General features: G+C 43.9%; 1 protein-coding gene across 1 annotated transcript in view; it reads left to right on the top strand.

Moving 5' to 3' along the window:
* The window catches only part of POMT2 (protein O-mannosyltransferase 2), a 42,908-nt gene that overhangs the window by 11,042 nt on the left and 8,812 nt on the right, over positions 1 to 23,054 (top strand). Inside the window, exons 3-14 of the mRNA XM_043556721.1 lie at positions 75 to 179; positions 2,152 to 2,260; positions 3,975 to 4,083; positions 6,045 to 6,204; positions 7,511 to 7,617; positions 8,288 to 8,370; positions 11,134 to 11,243; positions 15,574 to 15,640; positions 18,181 to 18,250; positions 19,990 to 20,068; positions 21,411 to 21,562; positions 22,240 to 22,331. Of these exons, the coding sequence (XP_043412656.1) occupies positions 75 to 179; positions 2,152 to 2,260; positions 3,975 to 4,083; positions 6,045 to 6,204; positions 7,511 to 7,617; positions 8,288 to 8,370; positions 11,134 to 11,243; positions 15,574 to 15,640; positions 18,181 to 18,250; positions 19,990 to 20,068; positions 21,411 to 21,562; positions 22,240 to 22,331 (1,243 nt within the window). The remainder of the gene's footprint in view (positions 1 to 74; positions 180 to 2,151; positions 2,261 to 3,974; positions 4,084 to 6,044; positions 6,205 to 7,510; positions 7,618 to 8,287; positions 8,371 to 11,133; positions 11,244 to 15,573; positions 15,641 to 18,180; positions 18,251 to 19,989; positions 20,069 to 21,410; positions 21,563 to 22,239; positions 22,332 to 23,054) is intronic.

Raw genomic sequence — 23,054 nt, 5'->3', positions numbered from 1 at the left:
GAGGGAAATTCAGGGGACAGAGGAATCTTAAAAGTCTCTCATCATCTTTTTGTTTGTTCTCCTTCTCTCCTCAGATGCTGATAGGTCTTGCTGGCTACCTGAGTGGGTATGATGGTACTTTTTTGTTCCAGAAGCCCGGGGATAAATATGAGCATCACAACTACATGGGAATGAGAGGAGTAAGGCTTCCTGACTTGCTCTAGACTGAACCCCGGGGCCACACTCAGAACATAATAATTGGAAGCCCTGGAGGGTAGCAAGTGTAGACAGAGGGACTTTATGTGGCAGTGGAAGGGAGGATGATTGGACCCACATCCTGTAGTAGATATTCAGGCATAGAGATTCAGAACTGGGTGAGTAAGAAGGGAAGGGAGGCCACAGATAATACCAAGATTGCATAGGTAGGAGCGAGCACACAGTGTCACCTATTGCCCAGCCCATGTGAGGCTTCAGATGTTGAGTTAGAGAGTTACCTAGGACCAAGGCAGCCAGGAGTCTCCTGCAGCCCTGACATTGGCCTCAGCACATTGATAGGCTACACATCATCCCTCTCCATGGCCACAACTGCTAGAGCACTGCCTACCTCTGAGGGCCCTTCTTAAGATTTTAGCATCTTTACACCCCTGCCATCAGGCCCCTGCTTCTTTCCCTGTGAAGGGTTCAGGCACCCAAAAGGGGTTTTCCAGTCTTTTAGGGGAGGCTATATGTTTGTCCCCAGTCCCAGCACCAGCCTTGATGAAGCATGGCCAGGCCTAAATACCCAACTCTGTGGGGACCCTTATCTGTAGCTAAATGAAACCTGCAAAATCTGACCTCTGACATGGAGCTCTCAAAGCAGGTTGTGTTTATTTACAAGCTCCTTAAGGAGCTCAAAACGCTTTGGATAAAGGCTATATGCTTATTTGGGCTAACCATTGGATGATTTGCATGGTCATACCATATTAAACAAAGTTTTCCCCTACCCTCAAGCTCACATTCTTAAGTGATTCTGTGTCTTCCTAGTGACTTTTGAACATCACATAGCGTACGTAATTGGATATAGGTCTGACTCACTATGGACTTACTGTGGAAATTGAGAAGGCCAAATATAACAGCCTTGTATTCTTTCACACTAGGATACATTGCTTTCTATTGATAAAAAGTGGCAACCAAGATGTGAGAGTTTCCATTCCCCCAGCTTGTCTATTTACTTTTGATGGACAGGGTAGGGAGGTGGAGAGAAGGCTGGTGGTTCCAAACAAAACAAAACAAAACACAGCTCTCCAGATACTTAAGTGTCAGGTAATCTTTTTTCCAGAATCAAAATGCAACTTGTAGATTAAAGAGTGATTTCTGGTGTGATTGAAGAAGAGAGCCAAGGGAGAAATAACAAAAATAACATTAGAGTTCTTTAGAATATGAAAACACCTTAGAGAAGTCTTTCTCAACTTGCACCCACAGTTTTGTAATAGAAGCTGATGTTTTTTGAGTACCTTGTGTGTGCTAATAAAACTAGCTCATTTAATCTCCAGAGAAAACCTTATGAGGTAGGAACCCTTATTTTTCACATTACATAGATAGGGAGGCTGAGATTCAGAGATACACTAGTTCAAGGTCACAGCTGGCAGTTGATGGGGCAGTCCAACTTTGGAGTTCCCTACTTGAAACCACTGTGCCATCCTGCCCACATCTACTTGGCTGAACTTTGCTGATTTCATATCAATGTTCAAGTTGGTGCTCAGTAGGCACATGAATGTTGCTTGATATGACGATTCACTGTCACACCAGCCCTTTCTTATTTATAGATATTCCAGGTGATTTCAGGTCACCAAGTCACGCCTGCATCAAAGTCCTCCATTTTAAGTTTTTTTAAATGTTTATTTATTTTTTGAGACAGAGAGAGACAGAGCATGAATGGGGGAGGGTCAGAGAGAGGGAGACACAGAATCTGAAGCAGGCTCCAGGCTCCGAGCTGTCAGCACAGAGCCTGACACAGGGCTCGAACTCACGGACTGTGAGATCATGACCTGAGCCAAAGTCAGATGCTTAACCGACTGAGCCACCCAGGCGCCCCAAAGTCCTCCATTTTAAACATTAGCTTGTACCAAGTCAAGTAGGTCTCTGATACTTAGCTTAGTTGGCTGTTTGACTGCTTCTCTTTTCCTTCCATAGTTCTGTGCTTTCCTTGGTTCCTTGCTGGTCCCCTTTGCCTACCTCATTGTATTGGAGCTGTCCAACTCCCTCCCAGCAGCACTGCTCACTGCTGCCCTTCTCACCTTTGGTAAGTTGTCTTATACCATATTTCTTAGGAAATTGACTGCCACAGTATGAATATAGTTAGAAATCAATATATTTAAGGATCCTATCCATGGGCCTAGTAACTTTAGGATTGGGTGAAGTATTACAAATCTTATTTTCTTCACCAGTAATATTTACATATATGAATAGTTGTATGTAGCAAGCCTTTATATTATTAGAGGAGAGAGCTCACATACATAATCCCAAGGAATAGATTACCTCCAAGTTATCCACATTTGACTTTGCTGTAGATAAGAAGATAAATTTGTGTGTGTGCGTGTGTGCATTTATGTATTTGAAGGAGGCTTATGATTCTAATTCTGCTTCTCTCAGGTTACTATAAGTTCGCATTCGGTAACTGATTTCAACTGAATGCAAGTACAGATGTCTCAGAAGTAGCTCGGTGGCAGGAGATAGCAAAATGAGAACTTAAATATTTTCTGTGGCTATTTCTCACATGGATAAATGAGAGCTGATCCATAGAAGTTGATCCTCTGCTGTTCTTGTTTTTGTGAAAGTGAGTTCATGACTTCATAGAACTTACATTTAAAGAAGTCCAGGCCAAGTTAGGTGGGTGTTTCATGGGTGAATCTGGCTTTGTTCTGACGGATATGTTGCAAGATTATAGGGCCTTTCTATAGAGGATTGTGTCTTTGATTTCCTTTTTCAGTTATTCACCCATTCAGCATTTATTCTTTTTTCATTCCATAACTATTTTTCAAACATCTCCTCTGTGCCATGCCACTTTTTTTGGCCTCAGAGGGTATGCTGATGAGACACTTTGCTGTCATGAAGCTAACCTTCAAGTGGGGCAGATGATAAATAAGCAAGTAAATTAGTAAGTCTGAAATGTAACAACTTCAACAATAGTGCGATGTAGAAAATAGAGTGGTATAAGGGAGAGAGTAATGGGGAGGGATTCTGTTGTAGGTAGGGTGGCCAGTGAGCAGCTCCCTGAGGAGGTGACCTCCTTGAGCAGAGACCTGAGTGAAGCAGAAGATTAACCCATGGAGAGATCTGAGGGAAAAGTGTTCAGGCAGAGGGAACGGCATGTTCAGTACAAGGCAGCACTTAGTGGTTTCAGGGAACAGTAAGGAGGCCAGTGTGGCCATAGTGAGGCAGAGAGTGCTGGGAGAGGAGGTTGCACAGGGCGGGAGACCGTGCCGGCTTTGGCAGCTATCATGAGGGGTTGCTTAGTCTGAGTGAGATGGCAAGACTTTGAAGGCTTTAAGCAGGGGCTTGATGTAATGAAATTTTGTTTTAAAAACGATACTTTGGTGCCTGTGTGGAGGATCAGCTCCCAACAGAGACTTCATGTAAATCCTAAGACTCTACCCTAGGTGTAGGTAGTTTGCGGTTACATAAGCAGGGCGGCAGAATTCCCCGTTTGCTGGTGGAAATGAGGAAGAGCCCTCGTCTCAGGACTGCTCCATGTGATTGAAAGACATGGTCCTTTCTTGGGTCATGGGTCTGAAAGCAGTGTGAGATACAGTTTCCTACTCCTGGGCTTCGGTGTACCCCAAAGCTGTGGCCTTCCACCTCCCTGGTGACTCAGTGGCTTATCTGGTCTTGACTGCATAAATGCTTACATGCAATTAAGTGTAAGGGGCACTATTTCTTATTGTTGGGGTGTTTGGTTCTCAGAGGGGCCCATCTCTGATTTCTACATTTTTGACCACTGACCTCGTGTTTTTCAGACACAGGATGCCTCACTCTGTCCCAGTACATCCTCCTTGACCCCATCTTGATGTTCTTCATCATGGCTGCTATGCTGAGCATGGTCAAGTACAACTCCTGTGCCAACAGGTCAGAAACACCATCTTTTCAGGGGTTGGCATGGGGGTGGGGTCAGAAGCTGTGGAAGCTCCAAAATTTCTATAATGGCCAGAGACAGGGTAGATGCCTTCAGGACTTGTCTTAAAGCTGAACTTAAGGCAAGCATACTTTTTTTTTTTAGAACTTAGATTGCCCATTTTAGATCATAAAAATATATTTTAAAATGTTTTCTATGTATTTTTGCCTTACATGAGATTAAGAAAATGTCAGTTGTCTTTTTAAAGAGTATTATTATTATTTTTACAATGGGGTGGATTTGGGTAGGGGTTTGTGGATATCATGGAGGAGTCCTAATGCCTTCCCCCACCCCACCATTTCCTTTCCTTTCCTTTTCTTTTCTTTTCTTTTCTTTTCTTTTCTTTTCTTTTCTTTTCTTTTCTTTTCTTTTCTCTTTTCTTTTCCTTCCTTCCTTCCTTCCTTCCTTCCTTCCTTCCTTCCTTCCTTTTCTTTCTTTCTTTCTTTCTTTCTTTCTTTCTTTCTTTCTTTCTTTCTTTCTTTCTTTCTTTCTTTCTTTCTTAATATATGAAATTTATTGTCAAATTGGTTTCCATACAACGCCCAGTGCTCATCCCAACAGGTGCCCTCCTCAATACCCATCACCCACCCCCCATCAGCCCTCAGTTTGTTCTCAGTTTTTAAGAGTCTCTTATGTTTTGGCTCTCTCCCACTCTAACCTCTTTTTTTTTTTTAACCCCACCATTTTCTAAGCCACCCCTTGGCACCAAAGATGGTTAGGCGATCCCAGGGCATTTCTTTATCTTTCTTCTTTATCTTTTCTTCTTTATTTTCCACACTCTCTGTCCCAGAGGGGAGGGCATCAGGACATAAACTGCCTGAGAACTATTTGTGTCCCTACCCTCTGTGGTTGCATCCAGTCCCAACCTACCAATGGGAATAACATATATAAAGTTTGACTTAAATGATCCATACCCATCAAGAGGACTGGTCAGTTCTGGAGCTGTTCTGGAGGGTCTGGTCTTCCTCCAGAATAGTCTTTTCCAGATCATCCTTCTGCCCCTAGAGAGTAGAGTAGGTTATTCATTCTATTCAAACCAAACGAGCTGACTGTAACTAGGCTTTTCCAGGAGTCAACTTGGTTTCACCATGGCCAGGCTTATTAAATTATATTATGCTAATAAGGCTGGATCCAGTGACTACCATCTCCCTGTGGTTTTGGGTTATCTTCTCCTTCTACCACATACACTTCTACCTGCCATTTCTTGAATACATACTATGTGCCAGGTTACTGTGTGAGGAGCTGGCGGTACAGAGGTACACAGGTCTCGCAGTTAAGGAACCTTCACTCTGGCTGGGGAGGCAGCCAGCTAATCAGAAAATCACGGCACAGAGTGCTGTAAGTATGACAAACCTTGGAAGCGACTGCCGGGGCTAGGACCATGCTCCATCCACCACTTGCTGGCTGTACTGCTTACCCTCTCTGTACCTCGATTTTCTCCTGTGTGAAAAGAAGATAATAATATCTACCTCCATGTGCTTATAGTGAAGGTTAAAGAGTTTATACGTGTAAAGTGCTTGGAACAGCACCTGACACATAGTAAGCACTCAATAATTGCTGGCTTTTCAAGGTCCACAGGTGACACCAAGGAGATGGCTGACTGAATCAGTGGGATTCTCTGGATTTTCTTTTTCTTTCTTCTTGACTGGTCACTACTAAAGAATAAGCCTGCTTACTTTGAAAGCTATGACCCCCCTCCCCAGAAAAATATCCTCCTCACTGTCGCATGGCTTCCTGCATGTGACCACATCCTCCTTGGAGCCAAGTCATGGTCCCCTGAGGTTAGGGGCCCTCAAGAAGGATGGCAGGCACAGCCTCTCAGAGTCACAGAACCTCTGCCCTTCCCCACTATTGCTGTTGCTTTTGAGTTTGGTCCCAACTGCCAAACTGAACTCTGTGTCTTGTTGGTTTTCAGGCCCTTCTCTGCCCCCTGGTGGTTCTGGCTCAGCCTGACTGGCATTAATCTGGCTGGTGCTTTAGGGGTCAAGTTTGTTGGCCTCTTTATCATCCTTCAAGTGGGGTGGAACACCATTTCAGACCTTTGGCACCTGTTTGGAGACCTCAGTCTTTCAGTGGTGAGAACTCAAGTACTTGTAGAAATGTCATTGCTCCGTGGTGTTGCTCAGCAGAGCCAGGGGCCTTTCTCTGCCTTTGGTGCAGGTGATGGAGTGGCTGTATTCTGGGCCCGAGGTGGGATCCATCTGGCCACTGTCCGTAGGCAGCGTGACAGCAGAAAGTAGGCCATGGCTGAGAAGCTGGAGAGGTGTAAAAGGAGAGGATGAACTAACATCCTTGGAATTTTCTTTTGGCATTTGTTTCTGTGATATTTTTCAAATACTCTACAAACTATCTAGCCACGGGATTCTGTCCAGCTGGGCTCAGACGCTGGCTGCATGGGATGCTAGGTCAATTGGGTAGGATGACTTTCTGAACTCACAATTTTCTTTTTCTCACCCAGGGTCTCCAGATTTGGAGGCCAATAAGGGCCTTTAGAGTTTATTACTTTAGAGTTTATTAGCTGATTCTGTGCCAAGCACTGTGCAGAATGCTTTAGTTCATTATCTCATTTACCTCCCGTAACAGTCCTATGAAGTAGGTAGTTTTACCTTCTCCTTACAAATGAGGAAATCAAGACCTAGCGAGGTAATTATGTTCCCAAGACCATACAAGAGTAAAACATAGATCTAGGATTCAGACTTAGGGGAAGCTGATTCCAGGCCTGAACTACTTTGCTATAACGCTTCTCCATCACCTCTGAGCCAAAGTTCCAAGTTCATTTATTCATTCAGAAAATATAGACAGACTACCCTTTAAGTGTGAAGCATGGAATATGCAGATGAATAAAATAAGGATTCCTGTTCTCCAGAGACAATGGAGAGAGAAATAATTAAACAGGCAATTACAGTCCAGCCAAAAAGTGCTGTGAGAGCACAGAGGAGAGTATGAGCCCAGGTCATGTGGTCCAGGAAGGCTTCTGGGAGGAGGCTGAGACCTGATGTTAAGATAAGGAGCAATTATGTGTGTGATGGGTGGGGCTGGCATAGTACTGGAAGCATGGTGACCATGCAGAGGGGACTAATGAGTGATGAGGCTGAAGATGCACGCAGTGTCTTGCTGTTGGCACAGTGCTGGGCTGAGGTCCTGGGTGAGGGCCCGGGCAGGTAGCAGAGGTCTGGCCCATGTTCAACCCCCTGCAGTGCTTAGGTGGTGGGGTGTTATGAAAAGGCTAGGGTTTCCACATACTCTTTCTCGTTGGCTGTTAGTTTTTCCATCTTTTATGATTTTGACTGATACATAAAAACCCATGTATAATGTGCATATAAGGTATAAGGTAGAATAAAGCCCCATTTGCCCAGCACCCCTCACTGGCTCTGTTTGCAGGTGACCGTGGGAAAACACCTGACTGCTCGCATCCTGTGTCTCATAGTGCTGCCCCTGACTCTCTACACAGCCACTTACGCTGTTCACTTCATGGTGCTGAACAAAAGGTACAGCAGAGCCTTTCTAGCCTCTCGCTTATAGTCTTCCTCTTGCCTCTAAGCCCATGGAGGGGGGGGGGGGGGGCATGTGATCTCCTGGGTCTGTGGTTGGGATATTAAAGAGACGGATAGGTTTTACCTGTTTGTTTCCTCCTATGTTCTATCTTCTGGGTATCCAGAGGGCTCAGAAAAGCAAGCACCCTGACCTGAAGGAAGAGGAGAATTTCCCAATAGCCAAGCTTCCCCTTATCCCTAAACAGAGTCCCTGTGTTTAACAGGGATGGGCCAGAATAAGTTGTGTGGTTGGAGGATAATTATCACAGCAATACCAGCAGCAGCTCCCATTTAACAAGTAGATACTAAATGTCAGCATTTTGTACATATTATCTCAATCACGATCATTTTTGAGTTCTTTGGTTTTTTTTAAATAACCCAATTTATAAATGAGGAATTGAGGCTAAACAAAGTGAGGTGCTTCTGAAGATCACCTCACTAGCAAGTGGCTGAGTTGGGATTTGGACCCCTATGTTTCCACCTCCATTATTTGTGTCATTCCCATGATACCACATCACCACTCCATTGTAATTCTCTTAAACCGATTGTACAGAACTCTTCCTAGGGTTCCCAGGAAATTGCAGTTTCCCTCCATGAACTTGTCTCTCTTCTCCTTTCCCCACAGTGGTCCTGGTGATGGCTTCTTCAGTTCTGCCTTCCAGGCCCGGCTTTCAGGCAACAACCTTCATAATGCTTCCATCCCTGAACGTGAGTATCTCTTGGCCTTTATGAAAGTAGAAGGGCAGAAGCCTTTCTGGAGAGGTGAATTGGAAAAGACATGTATGATAGCTTGAGTTATTTTATCCTATAGATGGTGAACTGGGAGAAAGATCCAGTTAGATCTGGTACAGGCAGGCACTCAAGAGTGACTTGGAACACAGGGTGGAGAAAGACACCCTGAGTAGCGAGCTCTTTGCTGCTAAAGAATGACTTATTTGTGACTGTGGAAGTATCCAAGTCAGCTCTGTGGGAAGCCAGCCAGAGAGAATCTGGTGAAAGGGCAAGGCTGTCCAGTGCTAGTGGTCAGTTTCCACCATGGTATCCTGTGACTCACATCCATCCAGTTATTCACAGATCAGAACTGAGCACACGTTTGCCACATTGGAGGCTGTAGATAGACGCCCTCCAGAGGATAGGATCTGGTGACTGTATGTGTTAAATATATAAAGAGGGAACACAGAGCTATGTGAATTGAAGGGTGCAAGAGATCACTTCTGCTAGAGGGTTGGAGGGCATCATGGGCTCATAGACTGAGTTGCCTTGGAGTCAGTCTCTGGAAGAATGGGTAGATTTGAATGGGTGGAAAGGGAGGAGAGGGCATATAGGGCATAGGGGATAGCATGATCAAGGCCAAGAACAGGACACAACATAAGGCGCAGATTAGCCACAGAGAAGGATTGAAAGATCAGGCTGAAAGGATAAGTTGGGCCCAGATTATGAGGGTTTGAAACATTTGGGTGTTTGACTTCATAAACAGACATTGGAGATTCAGTGGGGGCCTTTGAGTAGGGAAGAGGACAGGAAGGCTGTGCTATAGGGAGGTGACACTGATGACAAAGTATAGGATGGCTAGGGACGGGGGGGAATTGGAGGCAGAGGATACCCCCTGGACTTGAGCTGGGCGTCATGGCAGCAGCTGTAGGAGTAGGGCCGATGGGCATGTAGAGGGGAGATCGGACATGGAAAGAGGAGGAAAGATGTCACTGAGGACTTGAGCCCAGATAATTGTCTCTTGGAGGCATGACTGTCTTTTAGTCTCTCCAGTGCTTTGTACAGTGCCTAGAACACAGGGGGCCCACCAAGACCATGGATAGAATGAGAGATTGGAAAGCAGGTTAAAAATTGGTTTACAAAGACAAACATTGAGTTCTGCTGTAGAGAGTTTGACTGAGACGCTTGGAGAAATCCATGCAATGGGGCCAGTGGGCTTGGAGCTGATGCTTTCAAAGCAGAAATCAGCCAACTAAAGGAGTAATTGATACTGTGACAGTGGCCAATGTCTGTACGGAAACTGTAGAAAGAGAAAGAGAACAGGGTTGAAGTCAGTTCACCGGGGAATGCAGGAAGAAGGGGGTTAGGAAAGTCTGTAGAGGACAGTCCATGAGGGAGTGTGAATTGAAAAGGGAGAACAGAACATTTCAAGAAGCAAAGATGGTCATCAGTGTATAGGTCTGCATATGTTAGCCTGAGTGAGAACATAGAAAAATGGAGTTGTGGGGTTTAGCAGATTCCTACCCGGTATTTAAAAGGCTTAGATCAGCTGTGATCTCTTCCATCGAGCCAGACTCTTCTTACTCTTTGCATGGGAATTCATCCTACTCTGCTCTGGGCTCCCCCCATGTCACATATTGTTACTCCTTTACTGGAGCATTTGCCCATTGTCCTGTGTTCATTAGTGTGTATAGCCACCTTCCCCAAGACTGGGCTCTCCCAGGGCCACAGCCAGGCCTCCTCCAGCTTTGGATCCACTGTGTAATTGGCACAAAGGAAGAATGAACAAAGGAAGATGGGAGTAGCCTATCACTGGCAGAGTGAGACCTGTGTCAGTGGACGGGGTTGGCAGGGCAGCCAGATTACAAGGGACTGAGAAGAGGGACAGTAAGAAGGAAAAGAGGCTTCTCAGTAATCCAGGGCCTGCAAGGAGAGGGGAAGTTCTTGGGTAAACTATTTACTCTGTTTTTTTGTTTTTTTTTTTTCAATTCAGAGTTAAAAAGAAAAAAAACGAACACCGTTGAACTTTATTATATAGTATTAGATTCAAAAGACACAAAAGGATTTCGCAAAAGTAAAAATTATTTTTTAAAATTATTTATTTATTATTTTAAAAATATAATTTATTGTCAGATTGGCTTACATACAACACCCAGTGCTCATCCTGACAAGTGCCCTCCTCAGTGCCCATCACCCATTCCCCCGCCCCCATCCCCGTTTGTTCTCTGTATTTAAGAGTCTCTTGTGGTTTGCCTCCCTCCCTCTCTGTTTATAACAAATTTTTCCCCTTCCCTTCCCCCATGGTCTTCTGTTAAGTTTCTCAAGATCCAAAGTGAAAATTATCTTAACAGTCTATCATAACATTATACCTATCTTGAAGAATATTCTAGGTAGGACATGAAATGTCTTCGTCTTTATTCTGTTGATTGTATGTGTAGACTTTGACTGAAGGACAGTCTGTTTCTAATCTTTTGCTGTTAGAAATAGTGCTTTGATTATTATAGTGCACTGTTAATACCAGCTGCTTCTGAAGTCCTGAGGAGGGAAGAGGGGGTGAGGGCACTGGTAAGACCCTGTAGCGAACTCCCACTTGAGTTGATGAAATTGGAGGGTAACTTCGCATCTTGCTTTACGTGGTCGCGGGCCCAGTGGAGTCTGTTAGAGGGTCGGTGAGTTCTTTGGCTTCAGGGGCTCCTCCCAGTCAGGGGCAGTCGAGCCACTGTGCCAGCTCACACCCTTCACTGTCTTCCTTCCTTCCAGATCTGGCCTATGGCTCTGTGATAACCGTGAAGAACCTGCGGATGGCCATCGGCTATCTCCACTCCCACAGACACCTCTACCCCGAGGGCATCGGCGCCCGCCAGCAGCAGGTCAGAGAGCAATACCAGAGTGTTTCATGTGACTGAACCCGCTGTTCTTTCTTGCCCCGCTGTCCTTTACCTTCGTTGTTGTTTTCCCCACTTGAAACAGGCTTCCTCCTGCACCCTCCTGCTCTTTCCTCTAGCTAGCTCCAGCTTCTTGAGACTTCAGCGTAGGTGTTCCCTCTGATTACCATGACCCACCTCCACTCGATACTGTGGTAGGTGCCTCTCGCATGAGAGGCTTGCCTGGCATGCTTTGTAAGCCTATGTGATAACTCTCTCCACATTGAGTTGTGAGTGCTTCCTTCCGTCTCTCTGCTACTTGATGGCCACTTCCTGATGGTGCAAGCACCTAGCACAGTGCCTGGCATGCCATGGATGATGAGTCAAGTATTGTGGTTACAAACACAGACCTGGGAACCAGACTAGATTATCTGGGTTTGAATCCTGGTTCCACTAGAATATGACTTTGAGCAAGTTACTTAACCTTTCTGTGCTTCAGTATCCTCATCTTTAAACTGAGGAAAATAAATAGTGCCTTTCTCCATCATGGCATTGCTGTGTAGATTAAAAGTATGAGATAATATGTGTGACATGCACACTGGGGGATTAGCCATGACTATTACCTGAGTGAGTGACACTGTGTCCATGTCACGGTGTCGGGTGTGGCTGTGGTGGACAGTGCCTGAGAGGGAGGAGCAGGATGTCGGGAGAGTTTGGGGAGCCAGGTTGTGTAGAGGCCTTCCATGTTACAGTAGATTTGATTTTGTTCTGTGGACACTGGTGAGGCGTTGAGATTTATTAAGGCATGATAATATGTGATTAGATTTTTAGGTTAGAAAGGTAACTCCAGCAGGAGGGTAATGGATTGAAAGGAAGAGCAGACTGGAGGCAAGGAACCAGTTAGGGTGCAATAATCATGACAGAGGATGATGAATGGAGGCAAAGACCATGGATAGAGGTGGGAATTGATTCAGGAAACACTTTACAGGTCAAGTGTTAGAGCCCCCAAACTGGTGGCTGTCAGGGATGAGCTATGTCTAAGTCTGTAGGTTGGTCAAGGTGTATGTGTGATAATGCTATTTCACCATAGTCAGAAATGGAGGAGGAAGAATAGCTCTGGAGATGACTTTCCTTTGTGTATTTTAGGTTGTGGGCTTGTCTTCAGGAAAGAGATCTGAGTGTGTAGCACATGGGTGTCAGCAACACAGAAGGATGTGTGGCATTGCCCCAAAAGGGTGTGCAGAGGGAGGAGAGCCAGTGAAGGAGCCCTAGGGAGCAGCAATACTTAGGCAGTGGTAAGAGGTGCTCCCAGGGGCACTAGTAGAAGAGGCTGAGAAGGAAGTTGTGAACAGGGAGGTTGGAGGAGAGTACAGGACAGACAGTGTCCCCAGGAGAGGGGTGGTCAGCAGTTCAGGTGCTGCAAAGGCCTCAGAGAAGGTGAGGGCTAAGAAAGAGGTCTTTGGATGGCAGTAAAGGGCCTCGTAACTAACTGAGATCACTTCTGAAAAGTGGTGGGGCCAGAAGTCTCAGCCACAGTGACAGGGAGTGGAGGGGAGGGGAGGTGTGCAGGCTCCAGGGCAGGCTGTTATTCTGAGAAGCTGGGAGTGACATTTCTCTTCCTGAAAAATGACCAGTATCTTTACTTTGCAAAAAAGTTTTGCTTTTCAAAATTCCTTATTATTATTTCCTTAATTTACTAGTGTACCAGAAAGTTGACCCAGAGTGTTGGGTGTCAGTATCAGTTTCTCATTCCTGATTCTCCATTTGTTTCTAGCACTTTAGAACACACTGGAGAGCTTTTAAAACATTCTGATGCCTGGGCACCACACAGCACCTCTGACTCCATTAATCTGGGATGGAGCCCATTCGTTGTGCCTTTGTTTTGGTTTGAGGCTCTCCAGAAGAGTCATTATGTACAGTCAGGGCAGAAAACCATAGCTCACCCTTCTATGGGGAGCTGCTGCTATCTTGTACAAGGTAAAGTTACAGACATGGTGGCCAGGAACATCTACACTGTACAGAGGGAGAGAAGGACCCTGTCATGCTAGTCCTAGGGTTACACACTTGTGGCCCATACATGGAGGTGTGATGTCATGATGGTAATGTGGAGAGAGCATGTGGGGGCCAAGGAGTGGACGAGTCTGGCTCTGTCATGTTCTAATCACACTAAGCCTTTCTGAGCCTGTTTCTTCATCTGCCAACTGGGGGATTGGACTAAATCACCTCTAGTGACCCTCACTGCCCCGGGATTTAACGTCTTGTCAACAACTCTAAGTGTCCATTTTTAAATATTAAAAAAAAAAGTTTTTTTAAATGTTTTATTTATTTTTAAGAGAGAGAGAGAGAGAGAGAAAGACAGAATGAAAATAGGGGAGGGGCAGAGAGAGAGGGAGACACAGAATCCAAAGCAAGCTCCAGGCTTTGAGCTGTCAGCACAGAGCCTGGGTACAGGGCTTGAACTCATGTTCTGCGAGATCATGACCCGAGCCGCAGTCAGACTCTTAATCGACTGAGTCACTCAGGCACCCCTAAATATTTTTAAACTATAACATTTATAAAATTGAGAAATATAGAAAAGTAAAAAACGAAACAAAAACAAAACGAAAAAAACCCCAAAGGATAAAAGCTACACATAATTCTGGAAGATCACTTTTTATCCACATGACTTGGTGCACAACATTCTGTTGTTAGAGGATACCAGTGTTTCTTGGAGACCTCATGTTATTGAAAAATGCATTGTAAAAACAAATGTTTGGCTGGGAAAAAGAGGCCGTGGACTATACTCACAATGAAGAAGTAATTTTTCTTACAGGAATTTTACTAATAATAGGTTTTATTTTAAAAAAATACACAGAGTACACACACATAACCACCAGAAAAATCTTAAGATCCATAAGCAAATCTAAGGTGGACTCTGTATATCTGTGTTCAGGGGCATGGACTTACTTTCTCTATGGCTGCCAAAATATTTTAGTTTCTTGTATATTCTTAATACCATTAGTTCTAATTTTTTTTTTCTGAGAATGTAAAAGCCACCAAAACAAATTGGCCATAATACACGCATATTTTTTTTCCTTAAATGCTAATTCCAAATCTCTTTGCAAGTAAATCAGTCATGTTTTGTCCAATTGGAGTTATAAAAACTCACTTTGTAAGTATTTCTGTTGTCTCTGGGTATTTATGTTCTTGTTTACATAATTGGCATAATTGTTTGTTAGATGGTCTCTATCCTGGGAGCATTGGAATTAGCTGCCTTGGTTTGAATCATGTCTCTCCATTGATAGGCTGTGGTGACCTTTAACAAATTACTTAACCTTAGTTTCCTTATAATTAAGGTGGGGATAACCAAAGTACCTATAGCATGGAGATAAGACGTGCCTGGTGCTTAGAATAGTACCTAGTGATAAATGGCAGCCATTTTCAGCATCAGCATTTTATAAGCCTTTTCCTATGCTGGTAAAAAATGCTCAGAGACGTTTCCTGTGGCTGTGTAATATTCTGTCCTGGGACATACCATCATGTTAACTATTCCTCTAGTGACATTTATACTGTTTTCAAATTTTTGCTGTTAGATTCATCACAGTGTTACAGGCATGTTCACATGCATACACACACATTTAATTTTTAAAAAATCTGTATATAGGATGGCTGTGGGCTAAAACTTCAGGCTTCTAGGATGAGATATTTATGGAGCTTTTTAGTTTCATTTGGCCACATTCTAGAAAATATAGCATGAATTTTTCATTTAGAAAGTTTGAGGCATGGTCTTAATTACTTTTTTTTTTAAGGTTGGTTTTTTTTTTTTTTTTTTTTTGAGAGAGAGAGTGTGTACATGTGAGGGAGGAGAAGAGAGAGAGGGAAAGAGAATCCCATGCAGGCTCTGTGCTGCAGAGCCTGATGTGGAGGTTGAACCCACGAGCAGTGAGATCATAATCTGAGCGGAAATCACAAGTTGGACACCTAATAGACTGAGCCACCCAGGCATCCTTTAATTACTTCTTAAAATGCACTAAATCCTCTTTGTATGCTGGAGACTATGTTATACAAGGTATCATGGCTCCTCCTCTAGGTGGCTGAAACTTTAAAGACAAGATGCAGAAAGATATGAAGAGACAAATCAAAAAGGCTGTTGTGGGAGAAACCTCTAAATGCAGATGGAAGGAGAGAATCTTACCAGTGTTACTTCTGAACCCCATTGGGAAACATGGCCCCTCGGGTCAGCAGCTCGGGATTCTGAAAGAGGCTTAGGCAATGTTGATTTGTTGTTGATTGTCCTGTGGCTGTGCCGATAGTGATGGTATTCTCCCCCCTACCTCCTCCCACCCCTTCCCCTCAGGTCACCACCTATTTGCACAAGGACTACAACAATCTGTGGATTATCAAGAAACATAATACAAATGCAGGTAATACGGTAGGGAACTGAGTGATGTCTCTTGTGTTATTGCTCACTCTGAGCCATTTTTAACATTTCTCATGCCTTCAAATGGTACAGAGGTGGGCTCTCCTGATCATTCTTGGGCAATACCTTTACTGAGGTCAATTATCCTTTCAACAGTTATTTTTTGAGCACCTACTATGTTCCAAGCACTGCAGTCAACATAGGAGATAAGCAGTGAGCAAGACGGATAAGATCTCACTCTTGACAGCTGTCATTTTGAAGCTAGAGAGCGGGGCCAAGGTTCAGGCTTAATCCAGAACTGGTTGCCTGGACTTGCTGCCAGGGGCTGGTCGAGTAGCCCCAACTGAGGGCACATGGTAGCTGCTGTCCTTTCTAATTGAGAGCACACCAAGCCTTGCAGACCCCAGCATATGGTGCAGCTCAAGTTGTCTTGATCTGAGGGCCCGTGGCTGGGCTTGTCTAGCCTGGTGCTTAGCCCCTCACTCAGTACCTGCTGGCCTGCCCCTGATTGGCCTGGGCAGAGCTGCTCTGAAGCACACTTAATGGGCTCTCAGGACTTTATGACATGGGCTATATCTGGATCTTTCTTTGGTCAGTGATCTAGCTACCTGCAGGCTGTGCCTTCTGCTACAGCTAGGAAGAGAACAGAGGGCATCTCCTGCTCACCTTCTGAGCCCCTGCTGATTGTCCTATGTCACAGGCGTTCTCTGTGACTCCTCAGTAAACACCACCTGGCTCAGCCTGTCTTGAGTCAGCTGCTCCTGAGTGTTTGTGTGGCAGTGGGCGGCTATTCATCTAAACTCACCTTCTTTGTTCCTTTCCCCAACTCTTCTTGCTGTGGTCTTGAGACTAGAAATGTGGCACACACAACCACTGTTTTTGCCTCCTACTCCTCAGTGATATATGTTGTGATACCACTGGTCAGAGTCTGTTTGTATACCTTTATAATACCAGTATTGATTGTTTTCATCCAACAGGATAAACATAAATGGTCTATCACAATGGGGGGTTGTAAGGCAAGACCTCTTTCTTTTTATTTTTTTTTATTAGATCTATTAATTTTTGAGAGAGAGTGAGACAGAGCGTGAGCGGGGGAGGGGCAGATAGAGAAGGAGACACCGAATCCGAAGCAGTCTCCGGGCTCTGAGCAAGCGTTCAGCACAGAGCCCGACGTGGGGCTCAAACCCACGAACCGTGAGATCATGACCTGAGCCGAAGTCAGACACTTAACCGACTGAGCCACCCAGGCGCCCCAAGACCTCTTTACTTCTAAAGCTATGTGGGCATCGACCAAATCTTTGAACATCTAGGATCTGTTATTCGATGTGGCTTCTAGATTAGGGTGGTTGCATTTCACCTAGGCAACTGAGGCTTTGTGTGAAGACAGAGAGGTATAAGCACTTTGGGAAGTGGGGGCCATATATACTGAGGTCTTTGTGTTCTTTTGATAGTTTATTTGTTTCTAAGAATTTATCCATTTCTTCTATGTTGTCCAATTTGTTGGCATATAGTTTTTTAAAATAATACTCTCATATGATTATTGATATTTCTGTGGTTCAGTTGTTATGTCTCCTCTCTCATTTGTGATTTTATTTATTTAGGTCTCTGTGTTCTTGATGGCTGTAAATGCCCCCACCCCGCCAAATCCATGTGAGCTGAAACTTCCCTCTTCCCTCCCCATTGACTTATTTTGTCACTTTGCTGATTAATCTTTTTTGGAGACTTTAAAGTCCACAGAGGAATGGGCATCTCTACACTTGAATTCTCTATTTCTCTTGAGAGCCAGTGATTTGTTCTGGCACATTTCTCTTTCCTGACCTTGAGTGTCACTGTCTCACTGTCTGGGACAGAAGTTTGCAAGGATCCTTTTGTGTTGCTGATTACTGCCAGCAACTTTGCCATTGTCACTGCCTTGCTAGACCTGATTGCTCTTGGCTTCTGGAAGATGTGGTCCCTTTCTTTTGTTACCTCATCATTTTCTTTGCCTCACACTTAGCAGGTTTTTGCCAGAGACAAGATAATGACTGGCAAAATTTGTAGGTTTAACATTGGATTCTGAGGAAAGCTGGGCATATGGTCGTTTACATGGAATTAATTTTTGGAATACTATATTTTTACTACTAAAAGGAAAATATTATTATTTGCCTTCTCAGCTTAAAAATCTTCCTGTGGGGGCTTCGGTACCTGTCAGATACAGGCCTGTCCTTCACTGTCTGGCCCTACTTGTTCACACCCTCACCTATTCCCACTGTCTTTCCCGCCCACTCTCCCACTCATATGAAACCATTTACCTTTGATCAAAAGTGTTTTGTTCTTTCATACAACTGTGCCCCACTTGTTCACCTGACAAAATTCTCCCCTCCTCGAAGAGTCTTTTCAAGCATTTCTCTGAGACAGTGAGGGGCCCTTTCTCTTTGTTCTCCCAGCACTCTATCTGTACCTCTCAAATATACCATATTGTACCATAACTCTTTACCTGTAGGCCCTCAGTTGGCACTAATGAGTGAATGATTTCAGATATCAGTGATTGTTTCTTCTCGGCAGATCCCCTAGACCCTTCATTACCAGTGGAGTTTGTAAGACATGGAGACATCATTCGGCTAGAACACAAAGAGTAAGTAAATTTGCTGTCTGGGATGAATGAGTGGTATGGGCACCAAAGGTAGAGAGTTCTTTTAAGCTGGAAATAAATAGAAGTCAGATTGGATGGGGCTCTAGTAAATAGAACAAGGCTGCTGTGCTAGAATGGGAGAGCCATTTTATGAAGGCTGATCAAACAAGCAGGCCAGTTTTGTCCACCTCTTTTGGCTTTGGGGAGTTTGAACTTTGAAGGCACTGTTCAGTTTCCCTTCTTCTAGAGAAAAAAATGTATATATATATTTGAGTTATCCAGAGCTTCTTCTCAAGTGGCTGCCTTTAGGAAAACATAGAAGTCTGTTTCTGAGAATATGGCAAGCTAGTTTATTTAAGCAATGTTCTCACTGGAAATGACTAAAAATGCTGGAATGATATGAAAACATCTTAAAGCATCAAAGAGCTGACAGACAGTAGGGAGTTACCAGGCCAAAATCTAAGTGAAAGTGGGCATCCAGAGAAATGAGTGGGGTGCTGCAGCCCCTTCTGCCTTGACCCCACAATGTTGAGTTTCGATCTTTGGTTTTGTCTGCCTTGAGAGAAAGAGTTGTAAATTCAAAGCTCTAAGCTCACCCAATGTGGTAAATTTATTAAGTAATCCTTCCCCTAAACTTGGAACCCCAAAGGGCTTGAGCAGGGGGAGCAGGGATGAAGAGGGGCTATCTCTGGTTCCTGAAAAGTTGTAACTACCAATTGATCCTCACATGAATTTGTGGCCCAAATTAATTTTATCTGGATGGTCTCGATATCTTTAGGCCATGAATTTAAACAAACATAATCCTAGACTGGTAATATCTCCTAGGTACCTGCCTAAAAGCAAATATAAATCCGCTTTTGGGAAATACATTGTCATCCATTCCCATAAATAGCTTTTCAGTGACAGTGAATAGTACATAGTAAAAAATAACTAAGCACACAAGGAAATAGGGCACCATGTGCAAGAGCGAACAGGAACAATAGATTGCAGAAGCAACCCTGCAAAAATTATGTATACAAGAATCATCAGGTACAGATTTTTTTTTTGAAAATCAGGGATTATGTATATAGAAAAGCTATAAGCAGTGTTTGGTGTTTTTTTTTTTTTTTTCCTATCTGGTAGGATTATAGACACTTTTAAATTTCATTTTGTTTTATAAACAAATTAAAAGTTATTATTTATTGTTAAGTTTTATTTTTGGAAATTTCCAAAATTTTTATAATGAACACTTATTGTAGATAAAAGTAAGAATTATTATAAAAGGCACAAAGCAAATAAAAGCTAAATTAATCCCCCTACTTACCCCACAGTTCCCCACTTTGTAAAACTGGTAATGAGGGTAGAAAGAGTAAATGGGAGGGAGGAGGCTTAGCTGGCTCAGGCAGGTATAGAATACAGATTTTAACTTCTTCTCCCCAAAGCTGCCTCATGAGTCAGGCAAGCTAAGTGTTTCAAAGCCACCAAATGTGATAAGTCATCCCTCTGACTGCTGAAGTTAACCCCTTTCTTGGCATGTAGTCCAGGACTCCTACCATCTGTCCTTCCTGGTTTGGGATTCTCTGATTCTCTGGGTATTTCTTGTAAGTAAGTAGGCAAGACATTCCTGATAAGTTGGATTTCATAGTTCAGATTCTAATTTTTCTTGCCCTAACAGATGATTGTGAATATCCTCAGTAAAAGAGGATACACTGCATGTCTCTTTTTTCCAGGATGATGATATTTCTCTCTCTTTTAACTTCTAGGACTTCTCGGAACCTGCACAGTCACTATCATGAGGCCCCCCTGACCCGAAAGCACTATCAGGTCACTGGCTATGGCATAGTAAGTGAGCAACTGGAGTGTGAGTAGGATGTAAAAAATTGTGAGGCCTGGCTCAGGGCCATGTGGCAGAACACATCCTCCCTGGAATTCTGCAATGTTCGTAAGGATTGGGGGCTGCACAGGGACTCTGTTAACATTGGGAACGTTTTGGCTAAGTTTGCTGTGGGAAAAGCAACATATGCTTCCATTTGTCTCCATCTCTCTCCTCCCATGATAACCAGGCCATTCTTATGTTCTGACACTTAATAAATGTTACATATGAATACTATTTGGGTTTCTTTTAAAATCACATTGGAGGGGGCGCCTGGGTGGCTCAGTCAGTTGAGCGCCCACCTTCAGCTCAGGTCATGATCTCATGGTTTGTGAGTTCAAGCCCTGCATCGAGCTCTGTGCTGACATCTTGGAGCCTGGAGCCTGCTTCGGATTCTGTGTTTCCCTCTCTCTCTGCCCCTCCCCTGCTTGTGCTCTGTCTCTCTTTCAAAAATAGATAAACATTAAAAACTTAAAAAATAAGTAATAATAAAATAAAATCACATTGGACATAGAAGCCATGGATCCACAATATGATCCTAGGTGAATATATAAGTTTATCCTTTGCCAGATCCCAAATCTTCATTGGCTTTGTTTTTAAGGATTACTTGCCTGTTCTGCAGAGCGATGTTAATCACCACGTTATTTTGAGATTTTTACTACCTTGGGGTGATGTAGTTAATAGAAGAAGCTTTATACTTATGGCTTGGGGAGTAATTTGGAAACAAAACAACTTGTGGGCAGCTAGACTTAGGACCATCTTATGTTCCCTTGCAGAGGCTTTGGTGCAGAATCAGTAACGATTCTGCTAGGTGGACTTCCCAACCCTCTTTCTGTTTGCTCAGCCTACAGTACTGGAGCCACAACTCATCTTTTTCTTGCGGGTATCTCCTGAGGAGAATTAGACATAAGTGTCTTAATTTCTGGCTTAGATGAGTAAGTGTCCAGATGGCCAAGTAATGGGTGCAAATGACCCAAATCTATTTCTGTTGGTTCAGGGTGATGTCTTGAGTTTGGTTTAAGAGTAAAAACATATGTTTAGAATTTAAACTCTAGTCCCATGAAGTGAAGAATCGGACTGCAGGCTGTAGAAGTTACACTACTTTTCTTGGTTGTGATAGTGAGTGCTGAGGAATGTGTATCACTTGGGGTGTTGCTGTGTTCCCTTTCCCACCTTATCCATTGAGGCCCATTTAGTCTTTGACCTTTGTAACATGGTGGCATCTGAAAGGGTGGCCATTTCCCCTTCCTGACATGCGTTCTCTAAAGTCATCTTGCTTTCTTTGTATTTTTTCCTTGATTTACATGGCAGAATGGGACAGGAGACTCCAATGATTTCTGGCGGATTGAGGTTGTAAACAGAAAATTTGGAAACCGGATCAAAGTGCTGAGAAGTCGAATTCGACTCATCCATCTGGTCACAGGTTGTGTCCTGGGCTCCTCGGGAAAGGTCCTGCCCAAATGGTGAGTCTTTGGGGTACTGATGTCCCAGTTGAGGCTCACGCTTCTCCTTTCACAGTACAAGCAGTATACCAGAAACTTCTGTTTCTCCATTGTCAATGTTTACCTCATGTTTTTGTATTTAAAAAAAAAAAAATTTTTTTTTAAATGCTTATTTATTTTTGAGAGACAGAGCATGGGGGTAGGGGTGGGGCAGGGAAGGGCAGAGAGAGAGGGAGACAGAATCTGAAGCAGGCTCCTGGCTCTGAGCTGTCAGCACAGAGCCCGACGCAGGGATCACACTCACGAGCCACGAGGTCATGACCTGAACTGAAGTTGGATGCTTAACCAACTGAGCCACCCAGGCGCCCCTCATGTTTTTGTATGGTAAATAGAGGGAGAAAAGGCATCGGGTGTGTTATAGAGCAGAGAACTCCAGAGTCCCTTGGGTATTTTATGTGTACTGAGAGTTCAATGTTTGTTCATCTGGTTTGGACCTTCTAACTGCTCTGGACCTTCCTAAAGCGGGAATGCTCTATGCTAGATGACTTCTGTGATAGTCGTGGAATACAAGAGTGAGGTTGATAAAAGCATAGCCCCTGGATTGAAAAGAACAGAGTCCTGTGTATTTAAGAGATTCAACAGTGCTACTCTGGTGAGTTTCACATCTTCTGAGAGACATCTGTGACTGCTTTTCACAGGGGCTGGGAGCAGTTGGAGGTTACTTGCACCCCATACCTAAAGGAAACCCTCAACTCTATCTGGAATGTGGAGGACCATATCAACCCCAAACGTGAGTGAACTTACTTCCTGGAAACATTTATAAGTAACTCTTATCTTAGAAAAATAAACCTTTATAGACTCTGCTGTCACTTTGTATCATTATTGCCATTTCTTGCCTTTTTTAAACTGAATCTCTTCACACGAGTTTTTGTATGAAGGTAGCTCCTTTCTCTTCCCATCCATGTGAACTTCCCGTCTTCCTTAAACTCTCCCTAAAGTGACCAGTGACTTCACTCAGGACCAGAGCTAATTTCCTCTTTTCATTTTCCTTGCCTCTCTCTGGATTTAATGCTTCGCCTTGACTGCCTGCAGTGCAGGCCCACCTCTCTCATCTCCTTCTGGGCTGTTCTGTCCCCTGTACCAGGGGTGCTTCCCACTCTCAAGGCTTAGAGCAGACTGGTGCTTTCCCTTTATGCCCCTATGTAGAGCTCCTCCCCTCCCCACAGCCAGCCAACACTTGTACAGAAAGCGATGGCCACAGCCCTTGATCTGAGCCCCATATCTGTACTCCCAGGCTCCTGTTTGACATTTCTGCATCAGTGTCATCTTCAACTCAGTGAATCTTTGGATTCATCGTCTGTCCTCCCCAACCACCCCTTTCAAGCTTTTGCTTGATTTCCCTTCTCCATGCTTCCCATTTTACATTCTTCTTACTACCTAATTTAACCAACCAGCTAATTAATTCACCAATTAAACAACTCTTTAGTGAGTATGAGGGGAAGACTGGGGGTCC

The sequence above is a fragment of the Prionailurus bengalensis genome, chromosome B3 (assembly GCF_016509475.1).
Source record: "Prionailurus bengalensis isolate Pbe53 chromosome B3, Fcat_Pben_1.1_paternal_pri, whole genome shotgun sequence".
NCBI classification, from domain to species: Eukaryota; Metazoa; Chordata; class Mammalia; order Carnivora; family Felidae; genus Prionailurus; species Prionailurus bengalensis.
Note: the sequence above shows the minus strand (reverse complement) of the source record. Positions and strands in the feature narration are given on the sequence as shown.